At 43.6% G+C, this 21988-nt stretch overlaps 4 protein-coding genes across 4 annotated transcripts; 3 read left to right on the top strand and 1 right to left on the bottom strand.

The window, feature by feature from the left end:
- Window positions 621–4768, top strand: LOC8079226 (CBL-interacting protein kinase 19). The gene is made up of 2 exons (XM_002458481.2): window positions 621–2400; window positions 4388–4768. The coding sequence occupies exon 1, from the start codon at window positions 833–835 to the stop codon at window positions 2390–2392; it is 1560 nt and encodes a 519-aa protein (XP_002458526.1). The 5' UTR covers window positions 621–832; the 3' UTR covers window positions 2393–2400; window positions 4388–4768.
- LOC8079225 (PP2A regulatory subunit TAP46) lies at window positions 4221–9429 on the top strand. Its single transcript, XM_021456306.1, has 7 exons — window positions 4221–4231; window positions 4339–4426; window positions 7728–7889; window positions 8495–8530; window positions 8653–8724; window positions 8966–9109; window positions 9257–9429. The coding sequence occupies exons 1-6, from the start codon at window positions 4221–4223 to the stop codon at window positions 9077–9079; spliced, it is 483 nt and encodes a 160-aa protein (XP_021311981.1). The 3' UTR covers window positions 9080–9109; window positions 9257–9429.
- On the top strand, window positions 12088–13753 carry LOC8072100 (CBL-interacting protein kinase 30). Its single transcript, XM_002458479.2, has one exon. It carries the CDS (start codon window positions 12172–12174, stop codon window positions 13633–13635), a length of 1464 nt encoding a protein of 487 aa, XP_002458524.2. The 5' UTR covers window positions 12088–12171; the 3' UTR covers window positions 13636–13753.
- On the bottom strand, window positions 17274–19186 carry LOC8072099 (protein DOG1-like 3). The gene has a single exon (XM_002456338.2). The coding sequence runs from the start codon at window positions 18418–18420 to the stop codon at window positions 17494–17496; it is 927 nt and encodes a 308-aa protein (XP_002456383.1). The 5' UTR covers window positions 18421–19186; the 3' UTR covers window positions 17274–17493.

Here is a 21988-nt window from a genome sequence, read left to right as displayed (position 1 = left end):
ATCGCAGATTTATCCCTGACTTCTCCAAGATCTCTAAACCAATGACAACACTGCTAAAGAATGATACCAAGTTCGTGTGGTCATCCGAGTGTGAAGAAGCTTTTCAAACTTTGAAAAAGTTGTTGACCACTGCACCAGTGCTAGCTCCACGAACTCTGCTCCACAAACTCTACTATGGAGCAGCTCCACAAAAAACTGGAGTTCGTGGAGTACCTCTTGAGGTGCTCTCACAACTCCATATTTTTTTCTCAAACTGAGTGCGTGGAGCTGAAACTGTTTGGCTAAAAAACGTGGAGTAGAGCAGTCCAAACACCCCCTTAAAAACAATCAATCCAATGCAACAGAAGCGGTTGACAAGGACCAGTAAAAAAACTGTGTTTTTTTTTTCCAAAACACTCGGCCTCAGGTAGACGTTGTAAAAAGACCAACAATGCAACCGAAAAAAAAAACCCAACCAATGCAACCACACGCATAAAAAAAAAGCGGTACAACAAGAAGCACCACCCACGGCCGACATGGACCCAGCTCAGCAAAACACGGAAACGGCGAGGGCATAAAGCAAAAGCACCCACACACCGGGCTCCGGAGAAAAACAGTACACAAACGAAACGAGAAAAATCTGCCCACCCAAGCAGGGCCATAAGACCCGATCAAAAAAAAAAAAAGGAGGGCCATAAGAACGCGACAGGGTACTGCGCGACGGAGAGAAGGAGAGAGAGGCGAAGAGAGAGCAGAGCAGCGCAGCTGCACAGAATTGTTATCGCACAAGAAGCTGTCTGCCTCCGCTGCCGGCCGCACTATCCAATCGCCGCTCTCGTTTTCCCACCGTCCGATGGCCGCCGTCACGCCGCCGCCGCAGTCGGACCCATCGCCTAAGGCGGGGCGCCCGGCCTCGTCCGCCGCCGCCGCCGCCGCGGCCAAGCGAGGAGGCGGCGGGGCGGGCGCCGCCGGGGGCCTGCTGATGGGGAAGTACGAGCTGGGGCGCCTCCTGGGGCACGGCACCTTCGCGAAGGTGTACCTCGCGCGGCACGTCGGCACCGGGGACAGCGTTGCCATCAAGGTGCTCGACAAGGAGAAGGCCGTCAAGAGCGGGCTCGTCCCGCACATCAAGCGCGAGATCGCCGTGCTGCGCCGCGTCCGCCACCCGAACGTCGTGCACCTGTTCGAGGTCATGGCCACCAAGACTAAGATCTACTTCGTCATGGAGCTCGTCCGCGGCGGCGAGCTCTTCTCCCGCGTCTCCAAGGGCCGACTCAGGGAGGACAACGCGCGCCGCTACTTCCAGCAGCTCGTCTCCGCCGTGGGCTTCTGCCACGCCCGCGGCGTCTTCCACCGGGACCTCAAGCCCGAGAACCTCCTCGTCGACGACCGTGGGAACCTCAAGGTATCCGACTTTGGACTCTCCGCCGTCGCCGACCAGTTCCGTCCCGACGGCCTGCTCCACACCTTCTGCGGCACGCCGGCCTATGTGGCCCCCGAAGTGCTCGGCCGCCGCGGGTACGACGGCGCCAAGGCCGACGTGTGGTCGTGCGGTGTCATCCTCTTTGTGCTCATGGCCGGGTATCTCCCTTTCCATGACAAGAACATCATGGCCATGTACAAGAAGATTTACAAGGGCGAGTTCCGCTGTGCGAGGTGGTTCTCCAAAGACCTTACCAGCTTGCTGACGCGCATTCTTGACACTAACCCCAACACTCGGATCACTCTGCCGGAGATCATGGAGTCCCGCTGGTTCAAGAAAGGATTCAAGCCTGTCAAGTTCTATATCGAGGATGACCAGCTGCATAACGTTATAGATGATGAGGATGGCCTGTTGGATATGGGACCTGCTGGTACTGTTCCTCCACCATTGCCACCTCCACCACCACCTCTACCTCCGCCAAAGGTTGATGGTGATGAATCAGGGTCTGACTCAGACTCGTCGATCTCATCCTGCCCTGCTTCAGTGTTATCTGGTGAAAGCCAAAGGCCCCGTGGCTCGCTCCCACGTCCAGCAAGCCTTAATGCATTTGATATCATATCATTCTCAAGGGGATTTAACTTATCAGGGTTATTTGAGGAGAAAGGGGATGAAGTGAGGTTCATCTCGGCTGAGCCCATGTCGGATATCATAACAAAACTGGAGGACATTGCAAAGCTGAAGAGCTTCAAGTTGCGGAGGAAGGACTGGCGGATCTGCCTGGAGGGTACAAGGGAAGGAGTTAAGGGGCCATTAACAATTGGTGCCGAGGTATTTGAACTCACACCTCCCCTTGTAATGGTGGAGGTAAAAAAGAAGGCTGGGGATAACGAAGAGTACGAGGACTTCTGCAACAAGGAATTGAAGCCAGGGATGCAGCACCTTGTCCACCATATGGTCCGAGCTCCAAGTATGCTTACCGATGCTGAGTAGGTCGAAAGGTAGTAAATTTCCTTCACTTTTTCTTATGATGTTACTGATGCCATTCCTAATAATATTTTTAATAATATTTATTTGCATGAGCCAACCTCTGTAGTTTAAATTTACATGTGTTCTACTTATCCTAATTCAGGCATGATATGTTTGCATTGCTAATTCCATGTGAACAGTGATGAATTTCTTGGCCCAGATTCTCTTGCTAGTCTTCGAACATACTAGTTTTTGATAATTGCATGTTGGAAACAACTGAGGTCTGAAATTTTCTGCCCAATGATTACTTGAAATGCATCATCACTTGATCAAAATTTAAATTTATATATCATGTTCTAGTGGTTCTGCAGTTGCTGAACAATTGATTTCTTTATTTCTAGGTATAGGTCACATGCTGAGTTCACTAAGATCCATGCATTATGAACACATGTCACGAGAACAAGTTAGCTTTGGTGTCCCAATTGTTTAGTTGTTCCGTCTAGCTTGATTGGATCACTATTGTAGCTATTAGTTGGACCAAGTCATTTTTAACTATCACACCTTCACTTTTATAAGCTTCTATTGTGATTTTCCACATTCTGTTGAAACACCTTTTGAGATCACAAGTAAAAATACAATGAACTTATTTTATGCTCTTACACCAATATTACTTCCATAATATTGCTGTTGCATCTATCATTCTAGATGTGAGTAATATACCCCCTCTTTTTTACTGAATGTTATAAAAATGAAAAAGAAGGGAGGGGTTCGTTCATTTTATTCTATAAGGAAACCTTTTCTTAGAAGCTTTCGAGCATACTAGTCCAAGTTTGGGAACTTTAGCGTGCGTTTGGTTCCTCACCCAAACCTTGCCTACCCTTGCTGAGCAAGGATTTGATGCTGCTGCTGCGCTTGGATGTTTGGCTAGTTTTGTCTCGGTTCTCATGCTAGCAAGCATTTCCAACGTTTCTGCTTGCTACCAGCAGTGAGCCAAAATGGCTCTCCTGACCAACCAAGTTTCTTGGAGCTTGTGCTGGTAGTGTAAATAATCTTGTTTGGGAACCAAACGTCTTATAGTCTCTGTAGATAAACAATTCAGATTTATGTGGTGTATCGCTTTTATCCCTCTATCATAAATTATAGTGATGTTATGACTTCTTCATGCATTAGAGTTATTCAGGTTTACTTGTGCGATGATGGCAGTAGGTTGTATTCACCATTTATTGTATGTCAGGAGTTGATTGTGGGGTTTGTACGTTGGTGGCTTTATGTTAAATTTCCTCTCTGGTGACGTAATGTTCCCTTCACTGTTGCATTGTTGATCCATAATCATCATCTATGTGCAGTTAATGATAGCATCTACCTTATTGTATCCATGTTGATCACTTAATTTGACAAATACAGTCATAATTATAATGAAAAAACATGGATCACATTAACACAACCAAATCTTACGCATATCTGCAGCCACAATTAGGAGCTAACACAACCAAATCTTCCGCATATCTACAGCCACAGTTAGGAGTTGCTGATTTCTTGGTCAGCTTAGTTGAATGAAAATTTTAGCATGATCAATCCTTCCAGGCACACACAAAAAAACATGTCATTTGAGCTCCTTTTTCTCTATCAATTGCCTTTCATGAAACCTGAAGTTTCCAATATGTCTTAAATCATCCTGCCTAATATTCTTTCACATGAATAAGTGAATCCGATAGTATACTATCCTCCACTGGGATCATACAGGAGTAGTTATTAGTTCCCAGCACATGGAAATATTTTGAATGTTCACCTATAGGTTTGTTTGGTATTATAGTAATCAACGGGTTACGGATTTATACTTTCTTTATGGCAGATGGGGCATGAGTATTAAACCTTTCAGGGTAATGTTATGTAGTGCAATTTTTCTGATAGGTTATAAATAAAACGGTCTGTTTGACTGATGTTTATACAATTTCTAAAACTTGTGACAGGACACTAGAATCAATTGCTTCATCTGATCGTTTCCTTGGCTCATTGCAGGCTTTGAGTTTAACAACAACACTTCGCACGGAGCTATTGGTAACAAAAGTGACATTCGGAGGAGCGGCATGAGAATGAGACATAGTTGAGCATAGCACTGCTGACCAGAAGAGATCGTAGTAGTCGGAACAAGAATCGTGACGAGTTCCACACCACTGTGGTTCCGCAGATGGTTGAGCTCCATATCTCATGACTGAATAAGCTCTGTTCTCCACGAGGGCGAACAATATGCCCGCCATGGAGGAGGGAGACTGTATTTGAGGCTAAGTTGCTGCTGAATGTTGTATCGCGGGTGGTGTAGTGTAGTTCTATTATTGGTTGTAGGCGCGCAGCAGGATAATAATAATTTGATTAATCATCATGCTATTCTATCGTCTCCAACGATGAATCGGGTGCATCCTGGACCGGCACGTCCGCACATGCTCAGCTCCGGCCTGATTGGAATTCCGAATCTTCGATTTCTGATACCGCATAATTGTATGGAGTCCCGATTTGGAGAGGCGCTGATGTTTCGGACTCTGCAGGAGTCGTCTAGAGACAGGGAGGCCGCCGGATTGGCAGCAAGTGCGACGGCCCCTAGTCGTGCACGTGTGGCCTACCCCCACCGGCGCGCGTGGGCTGCTGGGCCCACCATGAAAGCGCTGTGTGCGGCTACGCGGGGCTCGGAGTTGGGGGCCATTTTTGTTGCTGCGCGCCTGCAGAGATAAAGATCGCATTATTATCGTGAATGGAGGTTTATGTCGCCGTCGTATCTGCGACCGTGTTCTTTTCTCTAGATTCGCCGATAAGCACACTTGTGACACTGACATGTGAGCGATTGACCGCGGATGTGTCTGATAAGGGTGACTCTAAACTTCTTATTAAAACCTCGCCGATACATGTACTATGCCTACAATCTTTTTCTGTTTTGTTTTTGCGAAAAAAATTGGTTTACATGTGGACGAGCATGTTCTTTACTCGGTTCGACCCTGCCTCAAAGTTTACCCAAGAAAAAGATTGGGTTTACAAGTACTCCTGTTGTTTTTGTTCAGAGTTGCATCCACCTGTACCGAACCAAATGTCCGAATGCCAAGAAACGATTATATATTAGTTCTTGGATCAGCTATAATGTTCCGTAGAAGCTAATAGATCTTTGGTTAGTTGCTTTTATACTCTGCTCAATTCTTTAGTACTCAATGCGAGAATGATTCCAGTATAAACTGTTGGCAGCATGGCTTCCTAATTTCTTGCAATAGTGTCTGTGAATTGTAATTAGTTGCTTCATTTTATTTCTTGAGAGCCAAAACCATGTAGGTTTGGTTTCTGAACATATGGTTCGTAGTTCTGAATAAAATATTTTGTGACATGCTTGTTTGCTTAATATTGCATTTCTTACATTCTTGCTATTGTCGGTATTGTACCTTTATGAATATATGATAACCGAAGATCATTATACTGCATACCCTATATTCTTCAGCTTTTTTGCTATATGCAACGCCTGATCGAAGCCAGCAACTTTTCTTCGTGCTTTCTGCATCAATTTGACATCAGTTGAATTTTATATAGGAGGATGTGATTCTTTAAAGAAGAAAAACTCAGGAGGATGTGAGCTCTGGTTTTAGTTTAAATCTGAATCTCCTTGTGATAACTTGTCTGCGATGCCATGTCTATACCTGCATATCGTTCCCAATTTCTTGTTGACATCTTTTTTTTTTTCCAATTCCATGTGTCTGTCCAACTTGAGTTACTTAACAGCTCGATGTGCTTGTCAAGACCGTAAAACTTTGTCTACTGTGAAACCATGTTTCTTGGACTTTTTGCAATTTACCGGGTTCAGTTAATGGCAAGTGCAATAGTTGATTTGGCAAGTGCAATAGTTGTCGTGCCTCTGTGGCACACAGACATTGCAGATTCTCATATGTTAACATCTGAAATATGTGAGAAATGTTTTATGCCTCTTAAGCATTGAGAGAGAACACTACATTAATGTTCTAAAGCAATGGCAGGTTTGCTGGACTGACATTATCCGCTAGATGTGGGCACTCTTCAAAGAAATTTGGGCATCATGGAGAAATATTGTTTTTACAGTGAGTATTATCTATAATTGTTTTGGTTGTATGCTTTAGAGAACAGGTTAGTGCTTTGTGTAGTCCTATTCCCAATATGCTTTAGTAGTCCAATTGAATTAGTCTAATAAATTTCTAACATAGGTCTGTCACATAAATAGCATAGAGAACAGGTCATTGCTTTGTGTAGCTCTGAAGCCCTTCTATTTTCTACATAGAAAAAACATACTAAGTTGAAGTGAGCAAAGATTTTCTTAAAGATGCATGGATGTGCAGCTGAATTTTTGCCCCTGTGTCATTAAGCAATAACCATGTGGAATAGCACACCACTGAAGTTGGAAGTTAAATTGCAGTTTCCTTTGCTGCATTCCAATTAGAACAAGGAATAGTACTTTGCCATTCCACCTAAGGAGATCCATGCCTCACCATTCCATCATGTATCATGAATCCTGTTACTTATCTAGCTATATGAAGTTTTGCTTCAGAAATAGTTTGCATTTCCAAACCCTGACTGCACACCACCCTGCTCTCTTCCTTGCAGCAGATGTGAGGTGAGAAATTTCTTTCATCACCATGCAGCTACACTTGGTTTGCCTTTTTTTTTTCTATTTTTCACATGCTAATTTGTTCCTGCACTAAATGAATCTCATAAAAAAGATGAAGTTGTATAAAAGATGACAATTATTATTTATTTTCTTTTGTTCATGACACCACACACCAGACTTGGTGATTAATGTTTTCTCCTTTAAAACTTATTTACTTGTCAAATATCATCTACGTTTTATAATAAATTGTCAAATATTTCTTGTGCTTTGATGACATTTTGTGCCTTGACTCAGGCCCAAGAAAAGGACCTTTTCGATGCACTTGCTAAGCTTTTCTGAAGTATCATATGATGGTGCGTTATTTTGTAGAATCTTTTAATTTATGTTAAATAAAGTAAACTCTAGATTCCCAAAAATGGAAGATATTATAATCATGTCTTGAAGCAATGCCATAAATGCATAAACATGCCTAACAAAATCTACACTCTGAAGATTTTAGTTATCCTTTTCTTTAAAGAAAAGCAATAATTTTTCTTTAAACGAAAGAAAGAATGAAAGGCAGCAGTGAGTTTACTAATTAGACTAATGAGTGATTGGAACTGTCCCCTGGGATTAGCAAGAAAGAAAAAGCTTGCATAATTTAAGGTTTTCGTGAGTACTTTGAAGATGAGTGGATTGTGGACATGACAGATTTTGGCACTTTGTTAACTGCATTTTTTTTACTATTTATGTTTATTGTTTCTTTCCTAGGTTGCCCGGTTCAAATGTCAAAAGGCTGCAGAAACGAAGCTCCAAGAGATCAGAGAGAGCAAAGAAAGGTGTGGACGCTCATTGAGAGCAGCTGCTTTATCTGCCCCAATTGAAGCTGGAGAGGAAGATGACCTGGAGGATGATGGAGAGGAAGAAAGAGAGGTCAGCATCCCACATCTGGAAGCTGTTTTCATGATATGTTTTAGGTTTTTACATATTTCAAAGCAGAATGATCTGTGGCATGTGTATGTCATAAGTATGGTCTTGCTTTTCTTGAAAGGAGAGATTTTATTTATTTTTCAAATTAAAATAAGCTTGTGATATTCTAAAAGATAAAGCTTTTCCATTTGATGGTGGCATTTTAATTTATTTAGTCTAATGGCTGTAGGGAGCTTTATAATTTGCTGCATGTAGCTAGGTTCTTAGATACCTGCAGTCTGTCAAACACATTCCCTGTAATGCTCTGTGCATACCAAGCCCATGAGGATGTTTTGTTCTCTTCAGTCAGTCAGTGACACAGAAACAATGTTACCATCAAATTATCCCATAGCAGTAAAATCCTCACTGCAAGGTCTTCAATTTTTTAGCCCACAGTGTTCTTTCTATGCTATTTTATTTCTCATGACTGAATAATTATTTTGGAATCTTGTTGTTAGTGCCTTTTCATATCGTGTCAATGTTTGCTTCCAACTTTTCTTACCTTGCATTTGCTTCTATATCAATGAGAACATATGCTCTGGTTCTGAATTCCTCTTAGTATGATGCAGGCTTGGTTAGCTACCATCTCATTGGCTCTCTGCAAGGTTAGTTCGCTTTCCATAACACTTATTGTTGAGTTCTTTTTTCTGTTTAAAGAATTGTAGTACTTGCATTCATAGTAACATTTGATTTACTATTATATTATTCTTTTTATTTCCATATACAGGCGTTTGATCTTCTCGACATGCTAAAGAAGGAAGAAGAAATGCTTCTAGCTGTAAAGGAAAGGAAGGCAAAGGTAATGCCAATGATAGTGATTTGGCAATTTCTTCTCAGTAGCATCTTAGGTCAATTATTTCAGTAAACTATTTTTTTCTAAAGAAAATTTGGGATCTCAGGCTATCATGTCTCGAAAATATGTTGCCTTTCCTCCATTCAAGTCAAGCTCATTGCCAAGTTCATTCAGTGAAATAGTTTCATGAACGGTGCATTGATATACATATCAAAGCCATTAGTAGATTTGTATATATGTTTTTCAGGTTTGGTATGACCACCTAGCAGTGGTACTACCTCTCAGAGATGCAACTCTAGAAACCAGTTCAGGAGTCAATATCCTTTTTGTGTTGACCAGTTCAGCAAGGACTTATACATAGTTGCATGGAAAACTATTTCAATGGTTACTGGTAAGCACTCAACCATGACAAATGTTAGTCTGGTTTCCAATATTTCCTATACATGGCTTAGCCTTTGATTAACCATTTCGATCATTAATTAACCATTTTCATCTAGATCCATCTATTCAATCTAATAAGCATATCATGTAATTGCAGATTAAGCAATATACTGGTTGAGAGTGGTAGATATGAAATTTAGGATGTAAACTTCAAAGGAAACAATGTTGATTCCGGCGCATGAATGAAATGGATATTGGAGATTTCTTTCTGCCGTTATTAAATATTATCTTAGCCGTATTATAGAAATGTCTATAAAGTAGAGTTTGTGAGTTTGTGATGCCACATTTTCCGTGACTGTGTTGATCTCATAAACTTTATATTTTGAGATAATGTTGTTTTAATATTGGTATTTAATTTTTACAGTACTGTTATTTTATCGTGCGATCCATGTGTTTTAAAGATAAAATGTTAGTTATCCCGTAGCAACGCACGGGCACGCTACCTAGTATATATAAAAACACTCAATCTGCTGAGGGCTAGACAGACCCTAGGCATTCTACTTAAGATAGAGAAGATGATCTTTTGATGCAGATTAAGGTCAGTCTCAATGCATAGTTTCATGACACAGTTATCAAGACTATAAACTAGGTAACCGAGCCACAAGAGTTTCATGGGGTGAAACTCCTCTCTCATATGATGAAACTCCTTAATTTAATGACCCTGTCAAGTCAGCAATTTTTCTTATGTAGCACCCTATTTAATATGCATGACACTCTCATGAAACATGCATTGAGACTAGCATAAGAAAACACACAAAACCCAATGCAATGACACCGTAGCCTAGCCCATGTGAGACTGAGCCGGACCTTAGACTTATGTTTTGACGTGGAAAAAGCAACAAGTTTTTTTTATAATGCACAAAAATGCACATGCAGAGATGGAGCTTCCCACCACTAGATGCTTCCGATCGAGCTACAACGTGTCAGCATTGTACACGCTATAACAATTGTCATCTGATTTCCGTCCTTAACTTGGTAAATTATTTCTATATTCTGCACGGGACCGTTGGATAACCATTAGCAACTAGTAGTGTGCCTGTGCCAAAATAAGATAAAATTCTTTCAAAAAATAAAATAAAGAAGGTTCTTTATTAGTTGCCCATGTATTGCAATGAGAAAACACTTTTTATGCATGTGTGATATTCAATTAGCACCACCAAGAATACGATCAACCAAAAAAGCTCCATTCTACTTGAGTTGTGTTCTAGCATCATACGTATTCAATGTGCATATTTATTTAAATAAATATAACTATATATGATACACACTCTCATATGATAGTGAACAAATCAATTTGCTCATAATAATAAGAAGAAATGACAGAGCTTCCAAATTAAGAGTACAATGAAACATCTAAAGTTCAGTACAAAGGTAATTTGAAACTTTCAGTTAGTTGTGACCTTTTGAGTTTTCCTAAAACTTGTGGCTCATCCTGTATTGTCGCCACGAGACCTGTTTGGCTATTTTCATACATAGTAGGAAAATACCAAGAATAATAACTGATAAACTATTTTAGTGTTGAACAGAATGCAGATATTAACAGTCAGCAATCTATGTGCATGGTGAGTTTTAGAATTATAACAAACTTTAGGCCTTCTTTAGTTCCAAATTATTTTGCAAAATGTGGACATTGTAGCACTTTCATTTGCATTTGACAAATATTGTCCAAACATAGATTAATTAGGCTCAAAAGATTCGTCTCACGAATCACATGTAAAATGTGCAATTAATTAATTTTGTTATTTATATTTAATGCTTTATGCATGTGCTGCAAGATTTGATGTGACGGAAAATCTAAAAAATTTTGTAAATTTTTTTGATAATTAAACAAGGCCGAGCATTTCACTTCTCCAAGACCAAAAGTACAAAAAAGAAAACGGCAGGGTGAGTTTTAGAATTATTTTGCATGTCTTGCGCCAGTAACAAGTTTAAAATTTTCAGAACTTTGAAACAGAAAGGAATAAAAAATAAGACACCAATTTTCCATATAATTTCTCACTACCTCCTTTTCCTGTGATAGAATGTCTACGGGAGTTTCAATAGATCTGCAGCAAACTGATTCAAGTTATTTGTTCTTTTTTTTGTGGTACCAAATCAGAATACTCAGAATAAGTTGATATTGCTAATGTGTCTTTGAGCATGATGTTAGCAACAAGTGGGCATTGTAAGTTTGTAACTGTAACAACCAGCTAGTGATTACCCGTGCCCTTCGCCTCCTCCTGAATCCAACAACAAAAAAAAACTAAATTCACATATGCTTGAGTCCAAGAATTGATACGACACTTGCAGAGTTATTCACCATAAGGGAGGCCTATTAATCCAAAGGGACATCCTAGAAAACCAGAGCTATTTACCTTTTAACTTACCTGACATAATGGAATGACACTATGGTTACTATGCAGATTACCATAGGCTCTGTCATACTCTGATGTTTTTCATCTTAGTTTTTCAATACCACCTGTGAAGTCCATCGCCACTTGTTAGGACAAAAGTACTGATGATAAAAGGCCTAGAATAACATGAGTGCGTGACCTCAAACATCATAGCTTTAGAATTGACAAAAGTGGGGAATGACGATTTAGCTTTAAAAAGCAAAGAGCATAACAACAATTTGTAAGTACGTTTCCCACACCAAAAAACAACAATTTGTAAGTTGCTAATTTAGTCCATGAGCCTGCCACTAAGTAACCGACGACCTTCTAAAATTAGAAAAAGGTGAGGAGATCCTAAAACACTTCTCTCCCAACCACTGCCTCCGACAGAGTTTCTCCCTTCTAAAATTAGTGAAACAGGACTCCTCATTAGTCATTTCCTTCCCTCCAACACTACTGGACAGTAATCGCCTAGCACCTCCTAGCCTCAGATCTCACGAGCATATCAGACCCCAACCTCTCTTGCCAATGGTCACCCACCATCTCAACCGCTGCTCAGAGCGACGACACAGACTCGGTCCGGCCGTTTGCCCGGCCGGACCTTCACCCATGTCCACACCAAGAACCTCCTTTGCTTCCGATGGCCACGATGGAGAAGAACCAAGACTCCCAGTTGATCATGGGCCGGTACAGGCTGGGCCGCCTCCTCGGCTGCGGCACCTTTGCCAAGGTGTACAAGGCCCATAAGGTGGCCACCGGCGAGGCCGTGGCCGTCAAGGTGCTGGACAAGGATGCCGTCCACCGCTCCGGCATGGCGGAGAAAGTGAAGACCGAGGTGGACGTGATGCGGCGCGTGCGCCACCCCAACGTCGTCCGACTCCACGAGGTGATGGCCACGCGGTCCAGGATCTACTTCGTCATGGAGTACGCCAGCGGCGGCGAGCTCTTCGCGCGCCTATCCCAGAGCGCGCGGTTTCCAGAGCCCGTGGCGCGCCGGTACTTCCAGCAGCTGATCACGGCCGTCGAGTTCTGCCACAGCCGCGGCGTCTACCACCGCGACCTCAAGCCCGAGAACCTCCTCCTTGACGCGCGCGGCGACCTCAAGGTCTCCGACTTTGGGCTCAGCGCGCTGCAGCAGGACAGCGGCGCCCGCTTCCGCGGCGACGGCCTCCTGCACACGGCGTGCGGCACGCCGGCGTACGTCGCCCCCGAGGTCCTCTTGAAGAGTGGCTACGACGGCGCGAAGGCGGACATCTGGTCGTGCGGCGTGATCCTGTTTGTGCTCCTGGCAGGCTACCTCCCGTTCAGCGACACCAACCTGATGCTGTTGTACCGGAAGATCACGCAGAGCAACTACATGTGCCCGCCGTGGTTCTCCGTCGAAGCGCGCAAGCTCCTTGCCAGGATGCTAGACCCCAACCCCAGGACCAGGATCACCATCGCCAAGATCACGGCTAATCCCTGGTTCCAGAAAGGACTCTGCCCTCGCACTACCGGCAAGTCCGACGTCTCGAGCGAGACCTCCGAGGCGCTGGGCAAGGAAGCCTGCAAGTGCCACCACCAGCGTGAGGACGGCGACGACGACGACGACGACGACGACGAGGACACCCGGAAGAGGAAGCGGTCCAAGGTGACGGTGTCTTCGCCGACCGTCGCCGTGAGGCCTTCAAGTATGAACGCCTTTGACATCATCTCACGATCGAGTGGGTTGGACCTGTCCAAGATGTTCGATGAGGAGCACAGGTTGGAGGCACGGTTCTCTTCTAGAGAAACCACGGCGGCGATCGTGTCCAAGCTGGAGGAGATCGCTGAGACGCGGAAGCTCAGCGTCAAGCTGAACAAAGGGGGCAGAGTCGAGATGGAGGGCAGACAGGACTGTCGGAGAGGTGCACTCGCCCTCGAGGCAGAGATCTTCGAGGTGGCGCCGTCGGTGCACGTGGTGGAGATGAGGAAGACCGGCGGTGACTCGCTCGAGTTCCGCGAATTCTACAGGGAGGAACTGAAGCCGTCGTTAGGTGACATTGTGTGGTCGTGGCAGGGCGGTGATTCGCCGCCTCCGGCTCCCGTGCTCGTACCGAGGCATGCTACCAATCAACGTTCCTGATTTGCCACCACTGCATAAAAGATTTTCGCAGCGACATTTACTAACGGTTCACTAAAAACAAAATATTTAACCTATTGACACTATTAAGGGTGGCTAGCAAATGATTTGCCACTTTATATGAGAGGGATCAATGTGGGAGAGGGATTAAGCATGACCCTCTTGAACTGGCAAAACATTTGTAATAATATATCATTGCCGGTTAGATACTAACGATTTACTAAAAACATAAAATTTAACATATAGGATGAGTGACAAATGATCTGCCACTTTGTTAGAGGGATCGATATAGGAGAAATTAAGCATTCCCCTCTAGTAGTGACAAAACATTAATAATAATATATCATTATTGGTTCATAATAGATCTGGTAGATAAAATGGTTTTCACGGGTGGTTTGTAACACAAACCGCCGCTAAATACAAGGCCCATGTTCACCGACGGTTCCTATGGCCCCGTTTGGCATGGCTTCTCCAGCGGCTTTAGGAGCCGTTTGGAGCTATTTTGTGCCAAACGGGGTAAAATAAAATGGCTCCACCGATGAAGCCCCTAAAAACATGCTCTCACATAGTTTTGGTGTGTGAAGGAGAAAAAAATAGTGGCTTCTCCCGGCTTCACCTCATCATATGTGGCGTTCTGTGAGAGCACATTTTAAGAAAAGAGCTGTTTTGCCAAACGGTTTACCAAAATGACTCCAGCTCCACCGATAGAGTTATTCATGGAGCTGAAGCCCCAAAAGGCCAAAAAATAGCTTCACTAATTAAGTGGAGCCGTGTCAAACAGAGCCTATTTATTCCACGGACCATTGGTGAAAATATTTGTACTAGTGTAAAAGGTCTACCCACTTTAAAGCTAACTCCAACTTCAACACCCCCTCAACCAAAGCCCTCTCTCCCAGCCACCATCCTCTCACCCACTCATGGTTGTCTCTCCACCTCGCGCAAGTGGACAAGTCAGATCTTGCAGACCTCGAGTCCGTGTACTGGCCATACCCATTCCTCTCTCAATCCCGGATCTTAAGCACGAGCGACGGAATACCGTGGGCAAGCGCAACCAAGGATGACAAATGGATCAAGGACTGAGTGCGTTAGTTAGATATACACATAGCAATACATGACAATACTATCAATACGACAAGTTCTTGGCGCATGGACGACTAAATACGACAAGTTCTTGGTGCATGGATGACGACTAAATACGATAAGTTTCTTAGTGCATGGATGACTAAATACGACAAGTTCTTAGCACATGAATGACCAAATATGATAAATTCTTGGTGCATGAATGAATAAATATGACAAGTTTTTTAGCGCATGGATGACTAAATGTGACAAGTTCTGGATGACGGCTAAACATGATAAGTTTCTTAGTGCATGGATGACTAAATACGACAAGTTCTTAGCACATGGATGACCAAATATGATAAATTGTTGGTGCAGGAATGAATAAATACGACAAGTTTTTTAGCACATGGATGACTAAATACGACAAGTTCTCTTCGCGCATGGATGACTAAATACGACAAGTTCTTGACGCATGGATGACTGAACCCTGTCCCCACCATCACATTGTCCTGGTTAGCCTTCGGTGACATGAGGCAGATAAATGCTTGCACGTCAAGTAAGAGTTTTACTTTTTTTTAAAACTGGGTGGATTCCATTACTCAGATGCTAACATGTCGTTAGCAACACATACATGAACGCCTTCAGGGATAGAGCTCATAATTTGCTCTTCTCCCTGATTACATAACAGACCCAATTTAGCTAACTCATGAGCAGCTTGATTGCACAGTAAGAGTTTTACTTTCTAGCAACGCCAATCTTGATGGTTCCTAGCGCCTTGACGCCTACCCCTCATGCTCATCATCCTACTCACCGGACTTGCGACTTATGTATCACACATAAACCAGACTTGTACCATGAGGCCTTGTTTGGATGTAGTCTGATTCACATCAATCCACATGTATTGAGATGGATTGAAGTGGAATTTGAACTAAATTCCACCCCAACCCACACCAACACACATGGATTAAAGTGAATCCGACAACATCCAAACAAAGCCTGAGTTGGGAAGAAATACATGCACATAAACCAAATGATTCACTTAGTATTGCACATTTGACATATTCACTATGTACTATCACTCAACCCTCGTGTCCACTATCACACTGGATAGACAAAGCCTCGCTTGTAATAAGCTCAACCAGGAGTACTGCGCCATCCATCAGGTTCTTAGACCCTTGATTTCAACACCTCGTGCCCATCGTCACGCAGGTGAAACCAATTCATGTGATATGAGTTCAGAAGAAATTCTTGTAAATCAGTTACAGTTTCACTTTCTACCACTTCCCATCTAGCAGGTTCTCTGCACCCTTGTGACCAATATCACACTGGCCAGACTAATTTCTTGTGGCATGAGTTGGGAAGAAAGCTTGAGCATCAACCAAAAGTTTTACTACTTTTTAGCACCGCATATTTGGCAGGTTTCCAATGCATTGGCATCCAACCCTTATGGTCACATTGCACGCTAGTTGAACTAGCTAGCAGCAATTAGCATGCTTGGCAGTTGGGACGAAAAGCTTGCATGTCAACAAGGTGTTGCACTTTCTAGCACTGCTCAATAGACGAGATGCCGGTGTTTTTTACACCCGGATCATTGTAAACTACAAACCATGCATGAACGATAGATCAAATGGGTTATCAGACACAGGACATATTTACGCTGGTGTAGATACATGGTATCCTCCAGTTTATATAGTATGAGTTTTATTGCTTGCATTGTGTGCGATGTGTGCAGGGTTTACAGTGGCGTTGATAAAAGGCATGCATCGAGGTTGTTTTGGTTCTAATCAGTACAGTTTACGGGGATAGGGCTACATGCATCCAGAGTCCCAAATAGCTTACTAAAATAAATAAATCGAACGGCGAAATGCTTGCAAACGCATTGCACATCTCAATCGCTCTTTCCTATTGATATCGACACCATTCGACGATGATTTTCTCAGCCTGCTCTTCCTCACTTCTGTCAAGATGGTCACAGCCCTCAGAGAGGGTAAATAAATTAGCCAGAGCGCAAACAAAAGTGAAGTTCCATGAGTCACGATGCACGATCCACGCGTCACGCATGCAAGCACGCTTTGCGGAAAGCTGGCGGCTGCCCCGGTACTCTCGGAACCTCGCCCACCCCACATGCGCCGGCCCGGCCAACGCCGTCCACGGCCAAACGGCATGACGCAGATCGCCAGCGATGGTCCATGCTGGCCTGTGTGTGCGCGTCTGTGCGCGGTGCGCCAGTCTGCCTCGTTTCGCCGGGCTCGATCGGCGGTGATGACGGGGCACCGAAGGCGACGCGAGAGACGACCCGCTGGGTGTTCACGTCCCGCCGCGGCCCGGACCCGTCCCCGTCGACCACGTACGTGCAGCACTGTAGCTACGCCGGATACAGAGAAGGAACGGGAAACGAAGGTGAGCGCCGCAGGGTGGCGGCAGCCATTAACAAAGAGTTAAAAAAAAACACAGAGAAGATAAGACGTCCACGGCTTCTTCGTCTAGGAAGAACGGAAACACGCCGTGTATATAAAGAGAGAGTGTGTGGTTCGGAAGACGCAGAAACGGTAAAGGCAAAACAAAGAAGAGAGATCAGATACTCATGCAAACACACAAATGGTGGAATATAGGATATTAGTTGAGGCGGCTAATTTAAAAATGCATGCACCAACTTTGTACATACTCTTAATTAATGGACGGCATGCACTAGGGTGATCGATTGATGGGTCTATAGAAACACATACAGGCGGTACTAGAGAGGTGACTGGTGTCCACGCTACACACGGGAAAGGGTGAGAGGGAGGAATGGCAAGCCTTTCATTCATGGGTTCCGATCCGGCGGACGGTGGCGGAGGTGCTGCTGTCGGCCGTCCCGGCGCTCGGCCCGTTAAGCTGTTGCTGCGCGGCAGCTGCTCCTGCTTCCCTGCGGCGGCTCCATTCGCGGACGGCGAGGTGCAGGTGCTTGCCCGCCGCCAGCATCTCCACCGCTTGCCGCGGCGTCAGGATCTCCGTCGCCAGCGTCCGCGACGTCGCCATCCTCAGCTCGTCGGCCTCCACCAGCAGCCGCGCCAGCGCGGCCTCGTAGCTGTCCAGCGCCGCGTCCACCGCGGCGTCCGCGCCTCCTCCTGGCCCGGCCGCCCCGACCCCGAGCCGGCGTACCGCGCCGCCGCAGCTTCCGCGGACAGCGCCGCCCTGCCGTGCCGCCGCAGCGGCGAGCTCGCCGCGCTGCCTCACGATGGGCAGGAGCGGGCGGTCGGCGATGTCCTCCTGCAGGGTGGCGAGGCGATCCGTCAGGGCGTTCTCCTGGTGCACCGTCCGGCTGTGGAGGTCGTTGATGAGCAGCAGCTGCGCGGAGGTGATCCCCAGCGCTCCGGTCGGGATGACGCCGTGGGTGAGGCCGCCGAGCATCTCCTCCACCTGCGCCTCCAGGCCTTCCCCGGATATGTTGTAGAGGAGGCGGACGGTGAGCGACGGGCGGCAGCCCCCGAGCCAGAGCAGGGAGTTCTCGAAGGCGGTGCACCAGGGCGGGGCGAAGAAGGCGGCGCCGTCCTCCCGCGACAGCGCGCGCCTGCGGGTGGCGTAGTCCTGGTACCCGAGCATGCACCGCTCCACCACGGCCCGCAGCTCGGCGTCCGTCGCCCGGCCCGCGGCGGCATTGGCCGACGCCGCCTCCAGCTCGGCGAGCCCCGCCTCCTGGCCCGCGATCCAGTGCCGGTAGCACGACTCGTAGCGCGCCATGTCCATCCCGTCCAAGAAGAGACTCTGTGTGCAGTGAGACTACTGGACTTATTGACGAGAGAGTAAGCACATGGCCTATGTGTACCCACTATGCTGATGAGCACGTACTCATGTACACATGCCTTTTTTGACCCTTTTCCCTCGTTTCAGTTTTCGGCAGGTCCTGTGACTCGATCCTTTCTCAATCACTCTATGGTTCGTCGGATTTTGCTTGTTTGTTTCTGCGGTACGTGTAATCTGTGGGTCGGGACGCCTGAGAACGAGTCTTCGATATCGTGATGATGATGTGGCTTCCGTGGATCTCTATCTCTATCTGATGTCGGCGACGAAACTTTTGGGAGGCAAAAGGACAGGGAAGATGACACGCAAGATTGGTCATGGAACGGCGCTTCCGGCTGCCCTTCCCCTCGGCGGCTCGGCCCTCGCCCTGCTTTTCACCTTTTCCGGATCGCGGACGAGGGGACGGCGGCGGTGCATCCTTGTGCACCGATCGAGAGCTTCCGGTTCCGGGGCGAGTCCAGTGCAGGTACGGTCGTTTGTGCGTGCGCGCAGTGGCTCCTTTGTGCAAAACGATGGCAGGAGTAGTTCTGTTCTACTGTCTTGTCGTTTGTGTAGAAGCCCAAAGACTAGGGATAGAAATTTAAGAATTAATATTCGAATTATCTAACATTGGTTAATTGGTAATCCCTCAATTCTAAATTATAAGATGCTTGATTTTTCTGATCCCAAATATAACTACTCATCTTATTCAAAAAATCTGTATAAACATAGTGAAATTTAGTCATTATTGAACAACTTTTATTAATAAACCAAACCATGACAAAAGAAATAAATTTTGTACAAATTTTTAAATAAGACGAGTGATCAAACTTAATATCAAAAAAATTAAATATCTTATTATTTTGGGATGAACTAAATTTTGTAATAAAGATATATATATTCGTATTCGTTTTTCCTATACTACGTGGGTATTAATCTTTTGTATTTTTAGTTTAGTTAGCCTAATATATTTGTTGTTGTAAAATATTTAATAATTTTATTTATTTATTATTTATTTACCGATATAAATTGTTCTGTACTTATAATTTATAATTTCATAATTGATTAATTATAAATTTAATTATTACATACTTCATACATACCCATAAATGAAGTCGTTTTGGATAAATTTTGGGTCAAACATTGAGAATATAAATTATGAATAACTTTTAAGTTGTTGATTTTGAAAATATAAAACCATATGAATATATTTATCTTGAAAAATACTTTCCAAAAAACTTTTTGATAAAATAATTTTATAAAAATAAGGAGTCAAAATTAAACTTTGGAGATCGTGTCGTTGTCCTAAACGACTTTCTTTATGGGTATGGAGGAAGTATTTATTTATTGAGAGTTGTATTGCTTTTTTATGAGCTATCCTTGTTACCCATGTACTTTAATATTTACTTGTGTGATATTTTTGTAATTACAAAGACTTTGTTAAGCAAAATGATTATTTGCGGCCTACCATTTTATTTGAATTTCTTCACTTAACCTATCATGTACTTAAATATTATACATTATAATTTAGTACACTCTAATATTATAGATTATTAGAAGTGTATTTTGATTTTATTTCACTTTGGTTATCAATGAATTCAATAGTAACATTATATTTATATATATTGAATTTAGCAATATACACTTTGAGTTGAATTGAGTAAATATCCTAATAGAAATTTGAATCCAAGATATCAGTTTTGTATATTTTTATCCATATTCAAATTAGAATGCTATAAAGGTGTTATTTGAATCTTATTCCATATATATAAACCTGATTTGTTTCCATCCCTATTAAATATATCAAGATTTTCCATCACATCAAATCTTGCGACACATTTATAGAGCAATTAAATATAAATGAAAAAAATAGCTAATTGCACAGTTTGCCTGTAATTTGAGAGACGAATCTTTTGAGGCTAGTTAGTCCATGGTTGAACAATAATTACCAAATACAAACGAAAATGTTATAATATTAAATTTAAAAAATGAATTTAAACAGGGCCTTACACCAGTGTAGTTTGTTGGCAACCTGGCCTTGACGGCCCAGCTTGCTCCGACTTTTCAGGCTGGGCCAAGAAATCAACCATGAAATCACGCCTAAGGGGGAAAAAAAAGAAAAATACTGATAACTTTCTCTGTAAATTTAATGATACTAAAAAAGTTTACTTAGAACGAACTACAAGGACAATTATTTTTAGAGAAAGCTAGTAGCAAATAATAAAGCAACAATTTTCTTATTGACCTTTTAGAGCTCATTTGGAAAGCAAAAATTCCATGAGGATCTATATGAATTTGACGGGAATTGTTTCAGTTTCACAAGAAAATCTCAGCAATGAAAAAAAAAATCTTGTATTCCAAATAAGGCCTTTTAGGTTGTTTCAACAACCATAACGCTAACAAGTTCACCGTTTCATAAAAAAAACAAGTTATCACTGCAAATGTTTCCGGTGAAGTCGAGAACCGTACAACGGAGTATTTTCTTGAGAAAAGTCCTATATACAAAAGCTCAAAGCTATATCTACCCCTTACATGCCACCCAAAATTATGCACTCCTTTCACTGCCATTAATTCTGATTCTTTTTCCCCCTTTTGTACTATTATTACCAATTTACTAGCTGTTAAATGAAAGCAAAAAAGACAACCTTACCCTTAAGACATATCGAAACATTTGTTTTCCTGGTCTTTCCATGTCAAGCTCAAGAACAGTTATGTATATATTGTTGGCATTGATTTTTGTTCGTGCAAAAGGGAATAGTTGAAAAAAAATATAAATTCCTCTTCTCGCTCAAGCAGGTGAGGCCCCATCGAATCCTGACCGTATACCATCTTCATTGTCTTGATTGGAGCTGCGTCGTCAGTCAACAATTGATTCGCTTTTAAAAGAAATGGAAATGGCTGGTGGAGTGGAATGTGGAGCTTGCGTCTGTAGCTTTAAACAGAAGAAGTGAGGCATTGCTCTTGTAGTGCCCAAAATGGATGCGATTCCACTACCTTTCAATTTCTTGGACACATCGCCCCATTATTAAGGTGCTCATACATTTTATAGAGTTGAATGCGCCTAAACTTTAGATATTCTGATTCTAGATGTCACCAATACGACAGCTTTGGCTCGCAACTTCTGTTAAAATACACAGTTCAGTTAAACAGCTTGGTTGCCTCTGTGAAGAACTTCCAGCTTATTGCTCCAGCGGGCACCGGGCAGCCTGGGGGTATTCAGGATGATGAGTGTGATACTTCACTTTGGAAAAAATAAAGGATGATGTTTTCACGATGGACTATCGGCAGCCTCTGTCCGCATTCCAAGCATTTTGCAATCTGCGTCACCAGTTTATGGGACTTCTAATTCCCCATGGGATGACAATCAACATGAACATATCTTCGCATTCTTGAGAAAACGGAAACAGTGACCGTGATCGTTTCCCAGCCCCTCCATTATTCTTTTTGACAAACATGTTCATCTCTTGTGACAAACATGTTCATCTCTTGTGGACGCCACTTGTTCTCCTTGCACACGGTATTCACTTGTTCTTCT

Source organism: Sorghum bicolor, chromosome 3 (genome assembly GCF_000003195.3).
Source record: "Sorghum bicolor cultivar BTx623 chromosome 3, Sorghum_bicolor_NCBIv3, whole genome shotgun sequence".
Classification (NCBI taxonomy): domain Eukaryota; kingdom Viridiplantae; phylum Streptophyta; class Magnoliopsida; order Poales; family Poaceae; genus Sorghum; species Sorghum bicolor.
The sequence above is the reverse complement of the archived record's forward strand: the minus strand, read 5'-3'. Positions and strand labels throughout refer to the sequence as shown.

Coding starts and splice junctions, on each gene's coding strand:
- LOC8079226 (XM_002458481.2), top strand. CDS start 833: ATGGCCGCCGTCACGCCGCCGCCGCAGTCGGACCCATCGCCTAAGGCG.
- LOC8079225 (XM_021456306.1), top strand. Junction 4,427..7,727: donor CACTTCGCACGGAGCTATTG/GTAACAAAAGTG, acceptor TTTCTTTCCTAG/GTTGCCCGGTTCAAATGTCA. Junction 7,890..8,494: donor ATGGAGAGGAAGAAAGAGAG/GTCAGCATCCCA, acceptor AGTATGATGCAG/GCTTGGTTAGCTACCATCTC.
- LOC8072100 (XM_002458479.2), top strand. CDS start 12,172: ATGGCCACGATGGAGAAGAACCAAGACTCCCAGTTGATCATGGGCCGG.
- LOC8072099 (XM_002456338.2), bottom strand. CDS start 18,420: ATGGACATGGCGCGCTACGAGTCGTGCTACCGGCACTGGATCGCGGGC.